The sequence below is a fragment of the Anopheles aquasalis genome, chromosome 3 (assembly GCF_943734665.1).
Source record: "Anopheles aquasalis chromosome 3, idAnoAquaMG_Q_19, whole genome shotgun sequence".
In the NCBI taxonomy this organism is placed as follows: Eukaryota; Metazoa; Arthropoda; class Insecta; order Diptera; family Culicidae; genus Anopheles; species Anopheles aquasalis.
Genome location: NC_064878.1, coordinates 22,716,596 through 22,740,111, shown reverse-complemented (window position 1 = coordinate 22,740,111; position 23,516 = coordinate 22,716,596). Strand labels below are relative to the sequence as shown.

At 45.6% G+C, this 23,516-nt stretch overlaps 1 protein-coding gene across 1 annotated transcript in view; it reads left to right on the top strand.

Moving 5' to 3' along the window:
• The window catches only part of LOC126574345 (protein IWS1 homolog A-like), a 29,009-nt gene extending 19,885 nt beyond the window's left edge, over nucleotides 1-9,124 (top strand). Inside the window, exons 2-3 of the mRNA XM_050234487.1 lie at nucleotides 8,284-8,537; nucleotides 8,594-9,124. Of these exons, the coding sequence (XP_050090444.1) occupies nucleotides 8,284-8,537; nucleotides 8,594-9,124 (785 nt within the window). The remainder of the gene's footprint in view (nucleotides 1-8,283; nucleotides 8,538-8,593) is intronic.
• Nucleotides 9,125-23,516: the final 14,392 nt, after the last annotated feature.

Genomic DNA, 23,516 nt, shown 5'->3' with positions numbered 1-23,516 from the left:
GTCGCGTTCGGATGTTACTTTCTTGTTGAAACCGATATGTCACGATTTATGTTTACAATGTGGTGGACACACCTTGACAAGTCCGATTGAGATGACGGTTTTGGTTCTTGGGCTTCTTGTCGCTTCGGTTGAAGAAAGGGCTGCTCGGGGTCGCTGGTTTGTGATCATTGCGGCTTTCTCTTGATGCTTTTACATGCGATTATTCTAGGATGTACGTTTACGTTTGGCCTGTAAACATCACCGAGAATTGTGTGTAGATAGCGTGTCATAAACTTGGACTGCATTTGAACGATTTCCGTGGAGCGACCGAATATTGGGCTGAGCTGGGGAAGACGGAGAGTGAGATCGCTTCAGTCGCACGCACCGTGGCGCCATTGCAAGCTTGACAGCGACTGAAAGCGCACCTGCTATCGACTGGGAGCGTGGCGTCTCCTGTAACGCGAGCTACTCGTGAGTCGGATTGTGGACTGATTTGAGGACGGGAGCCCTGTGCACTGGTCTCGGGACCATGTCGACGGGATGTCCGCGCTAAGCTGGCCGTCAATATGGGCGCCATGGAGGAGTCCGAGGCGTTCAGGTTGGCTAAGGAGAGACACACCGAGCGAGGGGTGACAAACCAGCAGCTAAGAGGCTCCGCGGCAAGCAGTAGTGGGTTCGCATCCCGGAGTGGACCGCCAGCGTCAGCCCGACCAACACAGTCACACCGCAATCTTTTTTTTTATATTCTTTACGCTGCTTCATACTAATGACCATTCCTGTTGTGTGATATTTTTATTTCATTTTTATTCATTTATGAAGCTGTTTCCATAAATAGACTCGACCTAGAGCTAACAATCGCTATATAATGCTCTTGCACACCAAGCAGGAAGTTTATCGCGAATGATTTTCCTGAAATTTTACTTCATCCAATTCCGCCAAAACGATAAAACCCATTTGCAGTAAAGTGGTCAACAGAAGAGCGATCTACCTTTCGCCTAGCGCTCCTCCGGAACGCCAAACATAAATGGAAATAAACTATGCTGCATGTTTTTGATGGCCGTCTGGCAATGCATTGTTCGATCGTAAAGCTCACTCGTGAACACCGTTCGTGCTGCTGCAATCCTTTTGGCCAAATGGTCGTGAACCAGATGCCGCATACAGTCGTACGCACAGTGACTCCAGACCATTTCCAGTTTGGGTGTTTAGTTTTTCCAGTTGGTCCCAACGACAACCAACGCAACGCTGGTTCGCCATTTTTCAGTTTAATGTTGTGAGAGATATTTTGACTTATTTTAATCTTGGTATGACGTTCGTATTTCATCCAGCAACAAAGCTTCGGCAATCATTGGAATCATTCGTTGCCGTCGACTCGGAGTCGCGGAGATTGCTGTTCGATTGGGGTTGACCTCCATTGGGACAGTGGGTGGGATCGTGCAGCAGACTGCATTCGACGCATCGCACTTCGAGTGGACGTTGCAGCATCCTGGTTTGGTTGACTGGAGTGCATGTTCACTGCATTGTTCAATGCTCTCGAGCTCGCTAGCACAATGGAGTCGGAATTGGACGAATTTGTTCCGATACCGGACGCCCTTTCAGCGCCACTGCTCCAATCCGTGTGAATATGAATATTTGATTTTCTAGGACTTTTTGCTTTATTTTGTGCTGAATCTCCAGTTTGTGGTATTGCGATTGATGATGGGACCTGTCCTTTCTGTATCCCCGGATGCGCCATTTCGTGTGTTCATCGCTGGTGAATGATAAAACACGATGAAGATGTAAAGCCCTTTATAGACACCTGCAGCAACAGAGCAAACTTCAATTCGTCAGCCAAGCTCAGCAAGTCTCAGATAAATCGTCCTAATGATCGTGCGTAAGAAAAAGGTAAATTACGATAACCATTTATCTATTCCGCATTCGGTTTGGATGGTACCCCATACAATACGAAGAACTGAGCCACGGAAACACCATCATCATTCTACCAGGTGTAAATCGCATGATTTAAAGGCACCGGAACGGTAAGGTGTAATTACATTTTCCAGATCCTGCCAGAAGGACGGGCGAGCGTTATAAAAAGCAATTTGAAAGGAAATTGCTTTCCCACATCCTGCGCTGGCTTCCCTTCGAACCTAAATGAAGCTTCTACTTCTTTGTGTGCGATGTGAAGGAGCAGAAGAGAACTTGGCGAGAGAGAGAACGAAAAAGAACGTCATTCATTCTGGCGTGCAGCTTCATGGCGCATCCTAAATCGTCCATGATCTTTCTCTATCCTACCAGGAGGGGTGCTGAGGTGTGTTCAATCTTGCTTATTACCCATCATAATTTAGATCGATTTCATTACTTCCATTGGCGCTGCCGTTGTTGATGGCACCCAGAAGATGGTGAAATGATCGTGGTTCTTAGTGTGGCATCATCATCTGGAATGTGTCCATTGGAAACCGACAAACCAGACGTGGTGGGAAGTTCACAGGGCAACGGTTTTCTATTTGTTCGATAAATGCTTCAACCGTGACGTGGAGAAAGAGATAGAAAATGATGAAGTTTTAGAAGAAAACAAATTTGTATCTGCTTATCGTGCAGTTTGTTTTCTAATAAACAGGAAGAACCGCGAAAAAATCCAACAAAAGCAATTGTTTATCGTGAAACAAAAATGCGAAAATTGAGCAACATCAAGAACCACCAGTAGTGCTTCAATCGTTCACATGAGTTGGTCCACTATTGAAGCTACCCCATTTGGAGGCATTTTGGGTAGTTTATCATCCCAGATGCCGATAAATCATGGCCCACCCACCACACCAGCGCGACAGATCAACTGCTGCTGATTCAGCCCTTTCCGTAAAACCGGAACAACATTTCGTACGGGCTAGAACGCGTCCAGGGGCGATCCCAAAAAGACTGACCGAAAGTTGACAGGCGGCTAGCGCAAGGTACGGATACGTACGAGCTCTCTGACGCTCCTCCGAAGCTGTTGCAGTGCTTTGAACCGGAATGAACTGAATTAGAAAGCTATTCATGTCAAAATTGAATTTTCAGTTCGGTTGACCATATTCTCTCCGTTCAGGGGATGCTGCTTTCCCTCCGTCTGCCCGAAGGGGGCCAGCGGTTAGCCTTGGGTGGTATATACTACCGGAAAGGACACTATGCTCAATTGAGTTTTTCGGGGGTTAGCAGAGGGTATAAGTCTCCCTCCCTCCCCTCGTCCGTGTGCCACGCCGTCCTAGAACAACACTAAGCGCAATCGTTGCGGTGAGAACAACGGTTTTCCATTGTACGATTTAATTTAACGGTTGGATAGCTTCTGCTGTGGGGCATCATTGTGGTGTTGGAAGGTTGCTCTAGCTTCTACGCTTAATCGAGTGAAGATACGGGCAGTTGGCAACTTTATTAAGAAATTTTTAGAAATGATTCTTCATTCCCGGGAATCTTAAAAAAACTTTCATATTTTCTCAAATTATGTACTACTCTAGAGTAGTTATAATTTGGTAACATTAGCCAATAAACTACGAATGCATCGTTTAAAAATTAATAAAATAAAATGAAAAGCATAACTAAAACTCCATAAATCACCATAACCCTAATGGTGTTTAAAAACACTTCCCCATGGCTTTAGAGGATCATACAAGAGCAGACGTATACCCAAGACGTTAGCAAATGCGTAGGACAATGATGCGTACCCATAAAGATCCTTACTGTCACTCGAGCCCCAACTCGCGGCGCCAACCATTTCCATGCCAACATGTTCATTTAATGCTCGAATCCATTCCATCCACAGGCACTAAGCTTAACGGGCTGCGTGATAGGGGGACCCACTCACACATACACAAACCATACACACCCACACCAGATACTCATTTACGGTGGGTGTCATAAAATTTCAAATGATGTCACCATTAACATAGAATTCCGCAACATAATTGCACGCATGATACAACACACACGGCCCAGGCACGACATCACATCAACACACTCATAAAGCGTTCAGCTGTCGCAAACTGAAGACTTTAATGTACTTATGAGACACCCCGTTCCCACCCGATTCGACTAAGGACCTATGCTCCGGATGTCTCTTCGGAGCTTCAACTTCGTTACAAAACTGCTCGTGTGGCAGACGCAGAACAATCTGTCTGCTCGGAGATGGATTAGGTGAAACGGAATTTTCTGAGCTGAGTATCTTGAGGAGCACGTTAATCGAGAGGAAAGAAAGGTCTTAACTAATAGCACCCACAGGCTAAGGGGCTCGAAAGGAACGGCATTCGGTTCGGGATCTTCTTGGTCTTCACAGAAAGCACAGGCACGATGTCGTACATCACAATGGGGTAGGGGTCAGGGTAGATAAAAAGCGAAACCACCGAGTGACGATAAACGGAAAAATATGGCCCTCCCTTTGACATTTGCTTCGCACTTATGCGTAACGAACGGTTGACACATTTATGGCAATTCGTGCTGCCCGACGTTCCGGAGATACACTAGAGCTTATCTTTCCGAAAGATACCCGAGGCATTTGTTTTGTTGCTTGTTTGTGGCGAAATGAGCCACAATGTTCAGCTGCTTGTCAATACTCCAGTATACGCATTTTCTAGTAGCATCATGCAGTTAAGGCGATTATTTGAAGGCGAAACCATGGATTGATGTGCGTTTGTGGGGCGTATTTTATTTGGAGGAACATTTTATGGTCAACAATCTGACGAGGACACAGATTTGCATATCGACAGGTGGGTCAGATGTTTTCCGGTGAGTTGGAGGCTTCAGGTACCATTTGGAGTAATAGAAGGACATGCACTCGAGCGTTTATTGGGAGAAATATGACCTGGCCAATAACTGTTAACGATAGGCAATGGTAAAGAGGCATTCAAATGAAGTCTTCTGGACATCTCAATCAGAATTCGAGCTAAGTAATCAAATTAAAGAGTATATTCTGCTATTTCAATGACGAATTTGATTAACAAGAGGACAATTCAGTTACAGACCTAAGCATTAATCACATGAGTTCGGAATTTCTTCGATGTAACGAACCAGCTTTTATTTATTATCTCATTCGGAGCCTTTTTCATCCTTCTAATAGCATAAAACATCAACATCATAAAACGATTACAAACGCCCACCAAAGACTCCAACTCTTCCCGAAAGCATAATCAGCATCTCAGAAATTCTTCGACGAATTCATGTCTAAGCTGACAAAGCCAACCCTTAGCTAAGCGTCCAAAGCTCAACTCGCGACCAGAATCTCATCATCTTCGTCCTCAAAACACGTTGAGACGTGTCATACGAGATGCAAGATTAACATCTCACGCGTGTGAAAGCCAACAGACCGCGGTGGTGGACATGTTCAGGCGGACAGATTGAAGAACAACCCAGCTGAGCTGAGCTCCGGTGGCAAGCATCGAGCGTTTGCTTGGCTGATCTGCACACCAGAAGGATTAACAGTTAACGGGCTCACACTGTGGTTCACCACGAGCCCTAGACCACACCAGCGCGCCATTGATCGGATGTTTGCCCTTCAGTCGCTTGGCTCACCATCAAACACCCAGGTCACCCCCGGGCACAACACCAAACGATACCAGCCCAGACGATGAGATCAGTGTGTTGATTCGCGTTTCAGCAATTACCACGACTCCGGATTTGAATGCGAAATTCCACCACCAACGGCAGCACGACGTTCTCGAGGATCTCACTCACTACACTCCAGAGCTTGTGAGAGGGAATCCTGGGGAATGAAAAGGATTAAATTGCTGCAGACTTGCCGTTACGCCGATACGCACCACACGCTCATCGGCCTCGCTTATCGCTACAAAGGCACCATTACACGCACAATTACATTCAGAACTAAAGCGTGCGCTCACCACAACCATACAGGCCAATGTATGGGGCACATTAATGGGGGAGCAACAAACACAACATATGTGGGGAGGCGAGGAGAGGAGGATGTTGCGTGAAGATGGTGGTCGGTGGTTCAATTGTTGTAACGTTGTTGTGCCGCTTCGTTGACTGAGAGAGAGAGTGAGGATGAAGCGAGCATAAACGTCATTTTATGCTTCCTACGCACTGGTCCATGAGAGGCTAATCGAAAGGTAACCCCAGTGAGGAGGTGGTCGGGGTCTCGAACGGTATCTGGGAGAATGTTCCCGTACCGGAGGTGTGTTTGCAAGCCCGGCATGGTCTCCGGTCGGCGATTTCCGTTTGTTTGAACTTCCCGGAAGCTTTTGTTTTCCTTTTCCTCTGATGATAAATTATGCACAGGCAATTTCGAGTGCTATCTCATATCTACAAAAGTACTCTCGAGGAGGTGCGTCATGGTGATACCCCGGGCGTCCAACGATCCGAACCGAAGCTCTGTGATGTACTAACGAGCATCCATAAAATCCATTCCTTGGTGTACTCGATTAGCCACAGGAATGCACAGAGACAAGGGAGACAAGGGAAGGCAGGAAGCCATTTCCTTGGTTCGCTTTATCAGCTGCAACACGTTCGATGTCGATTCCAGATCTCAAACGAGCTGGTAATTGGGCTTCCAGAGGATTACGCTCGGTACCTGTACGCTCACACCTCAACGGGTTCCTCAGCTCCAATTCGAGTGGTCTGGTCTCGTGCAATGGAATTTATGTGCCGCTCGATAAATCCGAAACCCAACACTGGCTCTCGAAAGAAGCGCAATCTATGGCAAGCAAATGCAAATGAAATTAAACACAAGAAACCATTCTTTACGTCAAGTGGATGTAGTAGATGATTGGAATAACGATTCGGTTGTATCCTTTCCCAGCCATCCAGCATCACCACAACCATCGAAGGCAAAAATAATTGATCACGACAAAGAGTGTTTTGTCTTCTTGGAAGTCTCGTTCTTCGAGAGCTGCTAGCAGCACCAACAATGTGGCCACCAGTCAGAAAAGAGGTCTATAAATACCACTGGACTGACTTTCAATTATGCTATCTTTGGATTTACCATAATTCTTTCCCTTTGCCTTCTCATCGACTCTCGCCCGACAGTCTGTCTATCGATGGGTTAGGTAATGCTAGTTGTGGTGGTGTATTTGAACTTGGAGATTAGGAGCGTGTGTTCATGCCCATGCAGTACCAGCACAGACAGCAGCCTCCCAGCCGGGGCAAGGGCCATCTAACGAATGCAAATTAATCCGTACGCAATCTGAAACCTAATTGAGAATGTATTCCATTTCATTGGCTTGCTGGTGATGCAAGGCTGTACATTGCAAGCCAGTTCAGACACTGCATGGTCAATGCGAAAAGAATGTACGACTATGTTTAATGCCAAGAAAGTATTGACACATTTGCTTAGCGGGGTGTAGTCAGTTTTCCATGCATACTAACTAGAGACATTGAAGTTATTAATTAAAATAAATAAATTATATTACTTCGTACACGGTTGCCAATGTCTGCATGTCTTGTTTATCTTCATTCAACTGAGCAACGCACGGAAAAGTCACACCCCCCCGCTGACTCTACCCCGACCTTGATCGGGGTGCCCTGTACCATCGGATGATTTATTGGGAATCATTTTTACCATGTTGCGCAATTTTTCATCGACCAACCAACACCACACCAGAGCGGCCATCCGGGGCAGGGCCTGAGCGGAGGCAACAGTATCCATCGATACCGCTACGAAGGGTTTATCGTTTTCCAATAATAAATCATCGCACGTCAATCATGGTCATCTCCACCGGATCGGATGGTCCATATTTAATGCGTTGTCACCCACGGTGATCATGGTAGCGGGAGCATGGAACCGCAATATGTTCGCCGATATGCGTTGCGATGGGCTACAGCTGGATGGTTTAGAGTGGGAATGAAAAATGTGTAACTTGTTCGGTTATTTTCATCAACGGTGCAATACGTTGACTGATAACTGTAGCATGGACAATGTGAAGTCGAATCTAAAGTTGTTATCTAGGATCAATGATGGTATCCCAAAAAAATGCTTAAATAAATTTAAAATTTTTATTTAAAAAAAACTTAATAGTTAAAATAACGGTGGAAAAGTCTAAAAAGCTTAGGCGAACGGATGCAGAACGAAAACGGGATTATTTCACGGTTAACTGAGATAATCGACCTAAATCTATTTTTTCACTGTTTTTCACTTTTTGACTGTTGGAGTCTTAGTAACCATTGATTTACGTGAACAATTTAGCTACTGTAGTTTGTTCAGCCAAAACCTAGAACATTAGTACTGTTGTGTAGAGACACTTCGAATCGAAAGAATGGCTTCTGGTAACGCAAGATTTCATCATAAAAATACAAGATTACAACATAAAAATCTCCTATTTCACCGATATCTAAAATCTCTTCCTGGAACAGGTGAGTTCGTGTCCGATTTCGACGCAATGCTGGCCCGTAAGAAACAGGAACGCAAAAGAGCTGCCAAGGGCACAATCCCGACAGTGGACATTCCCAAATTATTCGGCCAGATGATGGAGGCCGCCTTCGAAGACCGAAAACGACTTCGCGCTGGCCAATTGCCGACGCGGAAGCTTCTCCTGCTCGACAGCGCCATGTCGCAGCTGATGAAAAAGGGTCTGCATCAACTCTACCTCGGGCATGGCTTGCTTAGTGTGCTTACCCTGTGGTTGAGCTCATCCACCGCACCGGTCATCCACCGCCGATCCAGATCCGTGAGGCCATTCTGAAGGTGTTGCAATTGTACGATTGCATTCGCACAAGCCAGCTGAAACAGTCGGGCCTTGGGGAGCAGATATACCGGATCGCTAAGGATCCGCAAGAACTCCAGAAGAACCGAATGCTAGCCCAAGCGCTTGTCACAAAGTGGGCAAGGGATGTTTTCGGTATATCTGACGACTATCGGAGCATGACACGTGCCGAGAGAATCGAGCACGATATGAAAGCGGTTCCGGAGCATCTTAGGAAGGGATGGGAGGAGCAGCAGACGGCGGATCATACTATCAAGGCGCCATTTGTACAGTTGGTCGATGCTCCGTTTGTAACGGTCAATCGAACGGTGAGTTCTTCGCCAGCTGCTACTACTCTTCGGGCTCGCGTTCCGATGGTTTCGACGAAGGAATACATCATTCGCCCGGCTTCGAAATTGGCTGACGATGGACCACATCATCAACCGATGGCAACTATGATGGGCCGCTGTGAGAGGATGATGAGAAATTATAACAAAAAACGAGGCATGTAAGGTAATTGGAGAAAGGACTATAGCCTCTAAATATGTTAGTTATTTTCATTTCCATTGCTTCTTATTCCTAATAAAATTAAATATTATTTCCTTAACTAACATTAGCTTCATATCTTTTATCATTCTGCTTATAGGCGAAGCTACCTGATAGATTGAAGATATTATTTTCTCTAACATACAGTATAATTATTTAAAAATTAAAATTGGAATGAAAACGTCCCTGATTTCTGCTTACTCCAGCTTGCATGTGTGGTATCGCCATTCATCCTTTCATTGCTTCTGATTTCACCAAATCCCCCGGTACGACTGTGAATTACAGATCGCGCGAAAGTGCGAACGTGAATCCACTCTGCGCAATTAAGCTTTTGTCAGATTTGCGGCGACTGAAAAGCCCATGACCCATGGCCTTGCTCCCATTTTTACAATGCCTTCTCCAACACCAGCCAGCCAGCCAGCTAGCCAGTTGAACGTTGAAACATTTACTCCCATTAATGGTGATTCGCCTCGTTCCGACTGGAATGGTAAGCATGATCTTTCTCGCTACCGCACGACGTCATTCGGCATTTTTTATTTAAAAGTCGAAATGGTATTTTCGCAGCTCAGTCCGACTTAATGCAGCTTCCTCGTCATGGCTTCTTTTTTTATTTGGAGGGGGTGTTTGTTGGCCACCGCAAATCACGCACACACGCTTCTGTGAGGAATTGAATATTTTATGAGCATTTTCGGCAAACTTGACAAACGCGTTAAGGCTGGATCGCATTTATCAAACCCACGCGAACCCCATTTTTATACAACCACACATCGATCGGTTGGCCGCATGGTCGCGTCACGATAACAGCCATTGTGAGAGGTTATCATCATGGCGGTGTGTCTGGCGGCCTGTTAAATTTTATTGTTTTCCCATCTCATACGCGGCATCATCATCAAACATTGCCATCACCTTGAGAGGCGCGTTGGTTTCCAGCGACGTATTTTTTTCTTCTTCTTTTTTACAATTCCCACCAACCCATCGTAACGAGAGCACTTTGCCCATTGATTTGCAATTTGCTGGCAGTCGTATGCTACTATGTCGCCCCCTTTTTTTTTTTTCTCGCAAGACGAGAGTGATGTGCAGAAATCATTTCCATGGTTTCCGTAGCATTAAAGCATAGGAGGTTGCTAATAAATATTTACGATCGTCAGCCACCAAACACACCACCCCTAGGAGCGAGCGACACACAAGGATAACCTCGGGAGAGATTGAAGTTCGGTCGATGGTGTGCCACTTCAAAACAGTTTCAATCAGGTCATGCCTCTCGTAGCCTCTTTCACCCATTCACGAGGCAGCATGATTGCATCCAAAAGCAAAATCATTGAATTGCGGAAATAAAAACCTAGAGTGATCGTTGCCCGTTTCGCTCGGTTCACACTCTCGTTCGCTGTTGAGCAATTGAAGCGTTTCCATATTTTTTGCCACTCTGCATGGTTTACCATCGATTCGGGAAGGGGAGGAATTTCCATTTCTATCTCTCCCAATAACCGCGGCGGAATCACCGGGCCGCCACGATCAAATAAACACTTTTTTACCGGAGCCCACAGGCATCGGAAGGGAGGCATCTGCGATCCGGAATGAACTGATTTGGCTGCGACGAACTACTGCAACAACAAAAAAAATCCCCCGAGCCCAAAATAAACTGGCAAACGACTATTCATGAGCGGGACGGGGGCAAGAGATTTAAATTTATGAGATTTGTTTTAAATATTCATACAGTGAGCGTATATTGAGTGGCGCGCTCAATCAAATCCCTCAAATCGTGTTTGACTTTCGGGTATTAAACTCCGCTCTGTGCGAGATGAAGCTGCCGCATTCCTATCTATACGTACTCCAATCGGAGAACTGCAATAAAATACTTCTGTGGATGTTAATAACTCAGGGCTGGTTTTACATAGAGATGGCTTTTAAGTGAAACACACCTGAGGAACTCGCCGTGTCGGATATTGGATCCTGGTTTTCTATCATTTAAAATAGGGGATTAGAGTTTGTAAAGTAGTGAATGTTTTGGTGTTTTTGGCTCAAATCGAACACGAGCTAAACGATCTTGGAGAGGAGATACCAGAAATTGCACATGAAACAAGCAGCAGGCATTAATTAGCTATAAGAAGCTCAAGATTCTCGAAAAATGATAGTTCCTTCAACTGAAAGAATTGGCTAAATACTAGCATCTCAAAACCATTTGTAAAATCATCGTCAACGGCACGGGAGACATTTTTTCAAATTTTTAATCGGATAACCTTTGCCGACGAAAATACGATGCTTAGCATGATCTTCTAAAACCGTCTATAATGAGTGGAACGGAATTTATCCAATGATGCTCGATAAACTGATATTACAATATGGTAGCATACTGAATGAAACGTTGCTAAAAACAATACGAAAAATGCTTTCAAACTTGCTAACTGGAAAACGTAATTAAACCAACAGCATTCCGTCAATCTGGTTGCATCAGAATTCATCTGAGTAGTATTTCTTCGAATACAGTGTTGCCATATAATTGGTTTGCGAAAGGTTTTTGCCGAAACGCGAAGCGCTTGATTAAAATCAAACGAATGCAGTCAACGAGATGTACAAAGGATGTCATAATCGGATGGTGGAGTATTTCACAGAGTTACAAACAAGTTCCTCTCCAAAATTACGAACAGTTCAATTCTTACAAATAGAGTCGAGCTACACGACTCTTATTCAAATACCTAGAACTCAATCAGTGCTCACTCCTCTTCAAAGCTTATCATACGCTTCCCAGAATGCTGCACCGATCACACAAAATGGCTACCCTTTTGATGCTGTGCCAGCATGTATTTTCAAAACGGCACCACGGTCCTCGGCTGCAAGTTGCGCAAATATATCCAGCCAAAACAAACGCACCCGTAATTACCGCGATGTCCATCAAATTTCGTTTGAAGCAAATGCCACGGAAATAACCTAATACATTCATTCCCCAAACCGAAAACGAGCTGGACAACAATTAGCTCATAAAATGAGCTGCGGGTTTGAAATGGCGCGCTTTGAAGAGAGGCGCGCATACCAACGGCACATAGGTGCTACGAAACCGGGACCCGAACCGCACCGAAATGTCTCTTCAAAACCAATCCGGCACCGAACTCCAAGGGGTTGATGATTGATGGTCAATAATGCGGAATCCATTTGGCGTGCCAATGAGGTTTGAGTTCGCGGCACCAAATCGAGGAACATAAAACCCAGCCAGCCAGCAAATGTTTTCCCAATTTTCCACCTCCGGCCCTGTGTCCGGTGATCCACGTTCCCGGATGGGACGGATTTAATCAAATAGAACCCTCTATTGTTTCGGCGCGACGAACCGTGGCGTCGGTGTGAAAACACATTCCACGATTCCGGTCCGGTGGATGGCGACAGACAGACAGACTTTGCAGGATGCGGGACGACGGGACGCTAACAAAAAACATAAATCACGCCACGACTCATAAACCGACGTATCCGACACCTGGATGATGGGCTACGATGATGATTCGGTGATCAGAATCAGGGCCCAGCATCTGCTGGACGAGCTACTGGACCTTATCCAGCGCATCGCAAACCTCAACATTGATGAGCTGGCGATTCAACCCTATGCCAAGGTTCCTTTCCTGGTTCCTGCTGGCCAAAATAAAGAGCCAGCGAGAGAGAGAGAGAGAGAGATCAATTTTTCCGACAAATTTCGATGTCGCACTCTCGCTCACTGGCCGTTGCATGCCATATGGCACATCACGTCCCTGCTTTCATAGCGACAACCAGTGGCTCTCCACCTTCACCGGGCAGATAGTGTCGTCCGATAATAATTGGCCTTTAATTGATTTGATTTGTGCCGATGTTTGAACAATTGTGCAAATGAAAATTTCATTCCACATCCGGTAGCCAATCGGGCCGACCCGGGGTCCCCGGATGTCAGCTACCAGCGTGCTACCGGGGGGGGATGCGTACCGGATGTACGTCGAGCGCATTTCGACATTTGTGGTGGTCGTGTTTCGGGGCGAACCCGGTACACGTGTTTTCGAACACGTCACAAGTGCCGAGGGCGATGCGATCGGTCCGTGTCGGTCGAAGGTGAGCCAGACAGCGCACGGGCTGATGAATTTCCATCGAATTTCCACCACCGGAGGGGGAAGAGTTCTCCACGGATGGTAGGACGTGCTGGAGCCGCATGTGCTACACATTGTCGGACCGTTGTTTCTGATGTACTGATTGATGTTAGTCTGTTGCTTTAAGTAACGTAGGTTTTGGTTTTGAAAAAACCTTTTCTGGAGTACATGATTTTTTTTTTGCGATAAGTTCGAACTAAAGTCCTAATGTTTATGTAGCATTGGATTCACGATATCCATTCCAAATTCACTATGTATGCGGTTAGCAAAACATCTTGTAAAATAAATGGAAGAAACTTTATTCAATCTGAGATAGTATAGTTTTTGCAGTTTTTTTTTTCTTTTCATAATTCTTCTCGTAATTCTTTACTGACGTATGACCTTTTGTAGTACACACTGTTCTTCTAACTATCCGATTTACTACACACGTCTTAAAGTTAGTTGTACTGACATTTATGGGAATTGTAGTCACCTTTTCAGCAGGTAAAACATACCGCACTATCTTCGTTCTCTACTCAATCGATTTAGTTTGGCTTCTGTATTCGGTGCACTTCCAAAAACCGGCGTTTGGCATCGGTAGCTTCTTTTCTGATTGGCAGAATCATTAATTCATCATAAGTTGAGGTGGGTTTCTTTCTCTATAAATGTGATTGAAATTAGGACCTCAGCGTAGTATCATCGCGATTTTGTTTTTAATAAATTCACTCCAATAACTAACGAGTTCACAAGTGGCAGATATATTTTTCATTTTCTAATGAATGCTGAACTTATGAAGAGTATCATATAAAAAAATAGATCAATAGAAGAATGGCTGGCATAGCTGTTATTTTTTAGTAATCGCACTTCATGCATGGCTCGCTTCATTCTCAAAACAACCATGCTCAGTTGCATGATCTTCAACGTAACCTCTTCTGACTCGTTGGGGAATCACTTGTTGCGAATTATTTCGACGAAAATTGATATTAAAAGCAGTTCTGCTTGCCTCCCTCCGTTCTCTACATTATCTCACTCGTATGCCATAAATAAAATCTTTCAAGGCTTTGCGGGTATAATTATTATGAATCTTTTGTGTTGGACTCAAGTGCGGGAACTGGTTTAATCTTTATCGTCAGCACGATTTAAAATTTTAAAAATTCAAGACTACCATAGCCTTGAGAGTAGCGCTCTACATCGCTGTTTACTGTTGTATCAGTTGAATTTCGTAAAATGTTATTTATAACGAATTTATGAGGATAGGGTGATATTCAAGCGCACAATGTTAAACAGCTTTACTATAAACCACTATTAAACCTCTAACCACTCGGAGACGAAACGTTACTCTTCTGCTCGCCAGTATGATCGATCACTTCAAAAGTCAAACTAATGCTCGGAACACCATTCACACGGCCGAATGGTACATTGTTTGTTGTGGTCAAACGAGTGCCCGGATGTGGTCCTTTACTGGGAATTCTTCTACACATTCCACAGTCACCACCTACCGGACCGATACGTTTTTATCTGTTTCCCATATGCAAACGGCAAACGGTCACATGATTCATCCAAAAAGCTCTCCCCGGAAACCGTTCCGGCCTCGATCGATCGGAGCCACACTTTGACCACGTTTGACCACGTTCGTTTATCGCCGTTCAATCGAGCCACCGGAACGAGCGGTTCTTCGTTCAATTTCCGGGACCCCTTCCTCCTCCAGTCCCTCTCCGATACGCTGGTCAGCACCGCGTTGCGCGCTTTTCACGATGTGCCGCTTCACATTATCGGCAACAAATCGGATTAAGGGATTGTACCAGATATGCCGTGCCAGCCGGCCAACCGGCCACCGGACCGGACCACACCAGTGTCCGCTAAACGCATATTCACACGCAGGCACAAGCGTGACTGGTCGTAAAATGGTCGCGAAAAGGCTGGCGCGACGAAAGAAATAAAAAGTAAAACTGCCGGGAAATAATATCCATTTAAACTCGGCACCGGTTGGCCAACGGTGTGCGCGAGGAACGGCGAGGAACAAGAGCAGGGTGAGAGCGGAACCGAGTGGCAAAACAACAAATAGACGCGCGGGCTAGCCCCAGTTGCTGACCAACCGGACCAAATGGCTTTGGAAACGGCACGGAAGTGCCTTCCACGCTTATTGCCACCTTCCACCGATACGAAACCGAATGTTCCTTTAACTCCTTGAGCGTGGCAGCCCCCGGGGCGGTGGGTGAGTCGGGAGTTGGAACCCAAATTCATAAATCTTGCTGACCACTTGACAGCCATGATGGAAATAAATTTCGATTACCAGCGGACGGCGGACGTCCCCGGTCCGGTGGCCACTGGGATCGCTTGTGCAGCGAGCAAATAGAAAACGATTTTTGTCTAAATAAACCTTTTCCATCCGCCATCCGGCCCTCGCAGTGCTCTCTGTGCAGGGAGGGAAGGAGGAAATGAGAGAGGTGCTGATTATGGGACTGTGCCGAGGTGACGAGGGCGACGACGTCGACAAGGGTTTTTGGGGTCTCCCAGAACGCCCAGTCCCCTGTAACATTTGATCTAGCGGTAGCTGTCTGGATTGCAGCTGACTTGCGGCGATGGTGATGCTGGATGTTGGTTGGCATTGTGGATGTGATAACAAGGAGCTAATGTCACCTTACCCACCCCACTTTCCCCCTCCCCTCGTGGGTAATGTGTGGCGATTTATGAGCATCGGAATTTGCCATAATTCAAAGCTCTGGCCACCACCACCACCAGCAGACTACCGGAGACACCTTCTTGGGCGCGATACGAATTTGACGGAAATGTGGGTTCTTCCGAAATTTATGGGCCTCCGTTTTGGGAGGGAGGCGCTTACTCAGGGGGGTGGATACACTAAGAGTCTGTAGCTGGAGTATTGCTGGAGCCAGCACTAAACAAAGCAAATTGATCGAGGTGCTTCAAATGCTGACGAGTGGTTCATCGATGGTTTTAATATCCTTCGAGATATTAGCCGGTCCGACGCCAGGGAACAGCTGGAACTGAAGGATAATACATAGTTCCACTTTATCCCTCCCCCTTTGGCTTTCCCAGACATGTGGAAGGTGGTGAAAAGGTGCTCACCGATAGTTACTTGCACTGCACTGCCAATACCACGCGCGAGGACATATTGCGAGTTTGAAGTGGGACTTGGGCTGCTGTCAGCTGCATCTGTTGTCGAGGGGAAACCCGGAACCGGAAGATCCGGAACTCACCATCGGGATAGTTTATGGGAGAAGTTCCTGTTTCCTGCTACGATTGGTTGAAAAGATTCTGTTTTAGCCGGAAAAGGGAAGCTACATAACATCAGGATTACGATGGTGTCACGGCCATCTGCTGCATGGAAAGTTTCGATTTGAAGTCACCTTTTCTGGCTTCAAATCTCACCAAAAGCTCATGCTTTGCGGGAGATGTAACTTTGAATTATATTCCACTGGAGGGTAAAATTTGCAATTCTTTCAAAGAACTCCAAACGAACTGACCGCTCTTTCCTCTGATTCCACAAAGTCTTTCTTCAAAGTGTGAGCTCCCAGTGCAAATTTCCTGCTCCACTGCTCTAAACGCAACCACAAACATCCCTCTTCCGCTTGGCCAGTCTCATCACACTCGATTGCTTCTATTAATCTGCAATCACAAATCGTACCGCTCGTAACCACCCGGGGGTGCCTGGGTCTTCTGTTTAGTGCTGGCAAAATAAGTGGTTCCGGTGGTGGCGTAAAAACACTCCCAGGGCTCCCGGGGGTCGCCTCGGGGAGCCTCTATCTTGCGAGAAGTTATTGGACACGCTTGATTGGGAGTCGGGCAAAGGCTTAATGATTATTTTTACAATCCCACGCGTTTATGGTGGTTTAATTGAAAACCGTTATGATGCTTGGGACACGATGCGCGGTCATTATCGCTGCCGCACGCCGTTCGTTGGTTGTCATGGAGCTGCGGAGGGCTTTGTTGCTTTTTAGTATTGTGGTAAGGATGCTATGCGTTACTGTTTCCATGCGACAGCGCGGTGGTGATTGCTTTTTGCGAAAAAGAAGCAAAGAAATGATCCTATTAGAATCCTGCTGGTGGTTCGTTCGTTCGTGCTACGGTGCCTGCGGTTATCTGTGGCGACGGTGATGCTTGTAAAATTGGTTAGTTTTACATCATAATTCATATTAACTGTGGGGAAAGGGTTGTGGTTTGCAGATCGGTAGGTAACGGATGAGATGCTTTCCGGGCTCCAATGAAACCATGACAAACTACGAGAAATATTAAATTGGAATCAGTTGTGCTTCAATTGGAATGATCGATGAAACTAGTTTAATATTAGAGACAAGATTTACAAGGTTATTTGGCAGAAAATCAGGAGGGTAAATGATAGAAGCATTGCTCTAAACGATCCAGAACAACATTAAATGTAAACTTTAAGGGTACAGCTTTAATGGGGGGCTTCGGTATTTAATTTTTTTGTGACATATGTTTTTAACAGTTTTGACACATGTTTTTAACAATGCTGATCCTTTCAAGAGTATTTTTGTAAAAGTTTTGGATCAATCGAGGAAAAACTGACAAAGATACAGATTTTTGAAAATCCGCGTTTCATACAAAGCTCCATGCAGCCCGCTACTTAGGAGAGCGTTTCCCAAAACCAACGTTTTTAAAGTCGGTGTCCATCGTACCGTAAAAACTACTGGACCGATCGATTTGAAATTTTTAACATACAATCTGTACACTTTTTGCCAGGCAATCCCGTCGAGATATCATAAAAACGGTTGATACTTTTTTTTAAACAATTATATAAAGCTCTTTTTGCAGAATCGCAAAAAGCATCACTTATTGAACTTTAAAAATTTGCCAAAAATCGAAAAACATAGAATATCAACAAAAACTCTCCGGGGCTACTTAGATAAACTTATAATCTTTCTAACGAATATCGATTTGTATATTTCAAATGACCCGTCATGTCGCTACGATGGGCACCGTAAAAAGTACCTTTGCTACGACACGCCTACCAAAATTTGATGCCCCGGATTAGTTTTTCAATGAATGTTGCTCAAAACAATACCAACTATTCTTCGAAAGTTACGTCACAAAAAAATCGTAAAAAACGGGCCTTTTTTTGGCCCGAAAATACCGAAGCACCTCGTAAGTGATTAAACTAATCATTTGCGATATAAATGTGATGAATTGATACTTTTCGTTTAAATTGGTGTTTTTTGTGTTGTAGTTAATTTTCGTAATACAAAAAATTCGTAAACAATAATGATCATTTTTAAATTATGATTGTCCGGCATGATAATCAAATAGGTAAACTACCAACTAACCAACTTGAACAACCATGCATTTATAAAGTAAAACAAGTGAACGACAATGAATTATCTCATAATACTATTGAAGCTATTGGTATTGGAACTGATTTTCCAACTCAACGAATATTACAAATAGCATAATACTTCAATCGGCTGTAAGCAGCTTTACTGTCGCTTTTAGTTCGATCGCAACAACACTACCGCCTCTTAGCTGATGTCCGGCGGTCTAGGTGGCGCTACCCACCAGCGACCACACCAATCCGATTGCACACTTTACACACCCGATTGTTGGAATCGGCGTCCTTTATGTTACTCGGAAAGAAAAAGACTACAATGCAATCCCCGGGAACCGCTCACCACGACCAGGGACAATTTATTGACCGTGGACAACAACAACAACAATGGCACTCAATCGACAATCGCTTCCCGTGTTCTACGATGCATGACCGAACGGCACATAAAAACCAAACCATTCCAAAAAGCGCCCCATATACGTATCGGATGCACCGGAGTGCATCGTTCGATCTCGGTCTGGAGCTACACTATCGCCCTGTAACGATTGGCCATTCGATTCCGTTCGGTTTGTGTGTGAGCGAGTGTGTGGTATTATGTTTTATGCGGCCGTAAACTGCTTACGGTACGACCTGTGACGAGCTGATGCTGGGCTACGGGCCGGGCGCTACTTGAGTTGCAAATTGCTGGAATGCAGGCATGCATGCACTTTCCTTGCTTTGCCTTCCAATTCTTCCCACTTTTCCTTCCCAACCCCCTTTTGTGGATTCTTTTATTTGTTTTACCCCTCGTTTGCTCCATCCTCCCCAGCCATGCACGACGCCTGGCCCAAGGGCCCTGCATGAGTTGCAATAAAATGTAAGATTTTATTGCCTTTCAAGTTGGTTGGCGGTTGGCGCTCTTACGGAACAACGAGCAACTTAAGAACCGTGGTAGGAATATGTGGAGTGCAGTGCCAACGTTTACCATCCGCCCCCCTTTAACGGCCCCGGACCTCCTTTTATGCCTCTGCTGCGAAGTTCTCGAGGGCTGCTCTCGAGTGCTCTCGCTTCCGTGATCCTCATCGTTTGGAATCACATCAAACGGACGGGTGCAGAGGCGGCGAATGCTTACCGAATGAGGTGTGGACAAATGCTTCGACCGAGGAATTCAAATGAATGCTAGCCGGCTGAAGGGCAAGGACTATCCATTGAAAAGCGAACAAAGAGCGATCTTGCTAGTGTTGCCATTGGTTAAGCTTTTAATTGAACGCATTTTTTCAATGTAACTAAAACCTGATGCACTAGTATGCTTCAAGGACTCTACTGAATCCAGAAGTCAAGTCATGTTGCGTAAGGTTTTAATAATACCGATTACTGGCGTAGAGTGTAGCCTTTGATCCTTTTGCTCTTCGGGGGAAAACGGAATTCTTTGAAATTTCTTCGCAAACAAACGATAAGCGATCCGTTTGAACAGACCTGCCACCGAGGTGAAACCATTGAACGAACGCAAGGAGAGAGAGAGAGAGTTCAAACACCAACCCGATGACACATCCGATCTTCATCGAAAGCCCATGTTACAGTGAAACCATCAGCGCTCGATTGAAGTTGCAGTGTTCCTCCAGCGAGAAAGTGCAACCGCGCGAGCGCCCACGAGTGCTTCAGCTTCAGCAAGAACTGCTGTTTGATCGCTAATGGCCCTTGAGACACCGGAAAACCTCGACAGCATCTCCAACGAATTGAACCATTAAGCGCAGGAGAGAGCGCCGAACGAATTACAGGCAGGCAACGAAAATCTGGTTTCGAAAGAATTCCTTCGTAAGAAAAAACTGCAAAAATATTCCGAACATGCTCCCTAACAACCCCAAGGAATTGTGTCCTTGGTACAAACGAGAAAAAGTGCAAAAAGTTGGCGTGGAGAAGGTTGAACCCGGAGGGTGATGCCAAGAAACCTTACCGTAGTAACACCTCGTCGTCGGTGGGAGGTCAACAGAAAAACAGCGAAAACAATGTAAAGGAACCGCCACCCGCTTGGTAAGAGGTTGCTGTAAAGTTGTTTTCGCTTCGTCATAAGTCTCCATCCATCCACCACCGTATGGGGTTTCCTTTTTGCCACGGGTTCCGGTTGGTTGACCTCGAGCTCGAGGCGAGACTGTGCCCCTTCTAGTGCGGGCAGAGTTGTTTGTGAGCGAGCCGCCGTGACCACCTCGGTTGACCTCGGCTCCAGAGGGCACACGGGAAGCGGCGGAAATTAAACCAAATGGAAAACGGAAACCGGAAAGGAAAAAGAAAGAAGCCGTGAAATACCGAACAGTGAAAGCTTGCACCGTGGTTGCGTTTCTTGCGAAAGGCCTTGCTAGCATCGTGCCATTGTTATTCAGCTTGCAATGGTAGGGAAGCGGTAAAACCCCTGCCACCCGAACGCAGAACGCCTTGTCAGCAGACATAATTTCGAGCGATCGAGCATCGGCTCTAGGATCTTGCTCGGTGGAAATTGGTTCCGGATGGCGAGCAAATGGGCCCCCATTAGGAGGTTGTAATCGCGTAACCGTAAGCGAACCCTACCGCCCCCAGTGTCTTTGAAGTGCATTTTAAAAGCATGAATTTTTGGAATGGTAGACTCGATGGAGGCGCACGATGGAGGCGCCAGTATTTTACACTTTCGAGTGTCGAAAGCACCGATTCCACGGCATTCTAAAGGACTTTGGGCAATTAACTACAAATTATGGTTATATGCGAAGGCCAACCAAAGCCAGGACGGAGGACATTAATTTCACTTTAAAGAACTGCATAAACGATAAATCGGCTGGACTATAATGGAGCGATAATTGCATTAGAATGCGAAACAAATAGCATCCTATTTGAGGCAGCTGGGAGGAGCTCCGGGTTTGTTCGTGGCGTGGCTTCACCGACTGTCCATCGATAGCGATCGTATTACAATTATTGAAACATAACATCAGGCGGACAGACCGCGCGTGCGTCCATCATGTCATGGCAGCAAACAATGCACTTCAATTATTCGACATAATTTGCATCGTGAATCGACACATACACGCATCGATTGCACTCCCAGGCACCCGTTGTCCGACGATCCAACAACTCGACAATCAATTGTGCACAATGCACACTGAGACAAGCAAGATTTATACATTAATTAATCTAATTTGTGTTTATGAATTAATAAGCCCCTGCCATCCACAGTAACATTGTTATCGGCGTTACGATAATGACTGGTGGTGGCTTTCGACAACACCCGCACGCTGCCCTCATTAGTATCACCGTGCTGGCGAAGAGCATAAGCGTTGACTGCAAGCTTGTTGCTGTTGTCTAATCAGCGAATCGAGGGTGAAGCTGAACACTGTGGACGGTGAAAGCCAATTTTATGCGGCACCGGGTTCTATTGCTAGCCAGCACTCTCGCTCCCTCTCTTTCTGTAGTGGTATTATGCCTGAAGAGCATTGGAATTGATTTCAACGAGCCGGTTGTTGGTGGCGTTTGCTTCTCTCCGGCTGCCCAACTCGAACTCGAAGCTGTTGCACACTGTCAACCCATTAATGCTTTAAATTAGGTGAATGCAAATCGAACCTAATGCAAGGCAATTGCCACTTGGTAATGTCCACACTGCTTCCCGGGTGCTGTCGCTACGACGCGAACGGGTTTAACAGGGAATTGAGAGCATAAATTAGAATACTTTCCATTGCGGGACACGTTTGCTAATGTTCCATCCATGGGAAGGGAAATACTCTGCATCGGCCGTAACGGAACATTCCCGCATATATCGCTCCGTTCCGACGAGCATTTGGAGCATTTCAAGCACAGGCCAATACTGCCGGCTAGAAATTCCGATTTTCCGGTTCATCGATCTCGTCTGCACTCCGGTGGTGCTGTGCAATTATTTTCGCATCGCATAATAACATTATCCTTGTCATTATCAAACCAATCCCGACGGATGCAACGACCGTGCACTGGATCGTGTATGCGGCTGGCGGCCGATTAACATTCACGTGCCGCTACTGCGGCAAGGGTCCGCCCCCAAGGCCTTACGCATTAATTTGTGCAGCCTCCGTGATGCAACAGATGATTGTGCTGAGGCCAAAACAAAGGAAAAACCGCGCGATCCATGTCGGGAACATCAAAGCGCATCAAGCGCCACGAATGATGCCAGTGCCCGGGCGGTAACATGTCATGGATTCGATGTGCTGTGAATGATGAAGCGAAATTTTCGCAGAAAATTGCCTTTTATCTCAAACTTCAATGACAATCTCGGTGTATCGAAGCCAAGCGTGCATGTTCGCAAACATGGGAGCTATTGGGGATCACAAACTGAAAGCAATTGGAACATGGAACATACAAATTTGGCGCATGTGGACGAAAAAGATGGCATTAGACCCTAAAGAAGAGGGTAATAGCTTTGGTGCGTGAATCCGCGATAAATAACAGTTAAACTAAGAGGAGTTTAACAGTATATCATGTATCGCTTTTTTTAATTAGGAACTATAAGCGTTAATAGATAATATGATGCATAGAAGAGAGAACAGATAAGGATTCTATATTAGAGTTATCAAATAGCTAAGCATGGTTAATTTTTAATTGTCATGCATTTCAAACTTGGCCGAACAGGGATCACTACATCGCAAACAATCGTGATCAAGATTCGGCAGCGAATAGTTAGAGCAACTTTAAGCAAATAGAAATGGTTGCTATACGTCTCGAAGTCTTGCTGCGACAAGCCGATCCTTGCATTGATCCATCCAAATCAACAATCTCTTGTTTTCAATCCTTGAAGCTCTCACGGATGGAGAAACGATCGATAATAATGCTAACAATCTAAGCAACCCAACAGCAATCATCCTAGCAACGTTCAGGAGCTTCCGGAGTAATACATACCACAGCCTACTGCTCTATGCGAGATCAATATTTCACCAAAGAATTCTTCACATCGTAGTACGCTGATTCATCCACGAAATGGCCACGCCAGTATTGCGCACCCGTTCCAACGCACTC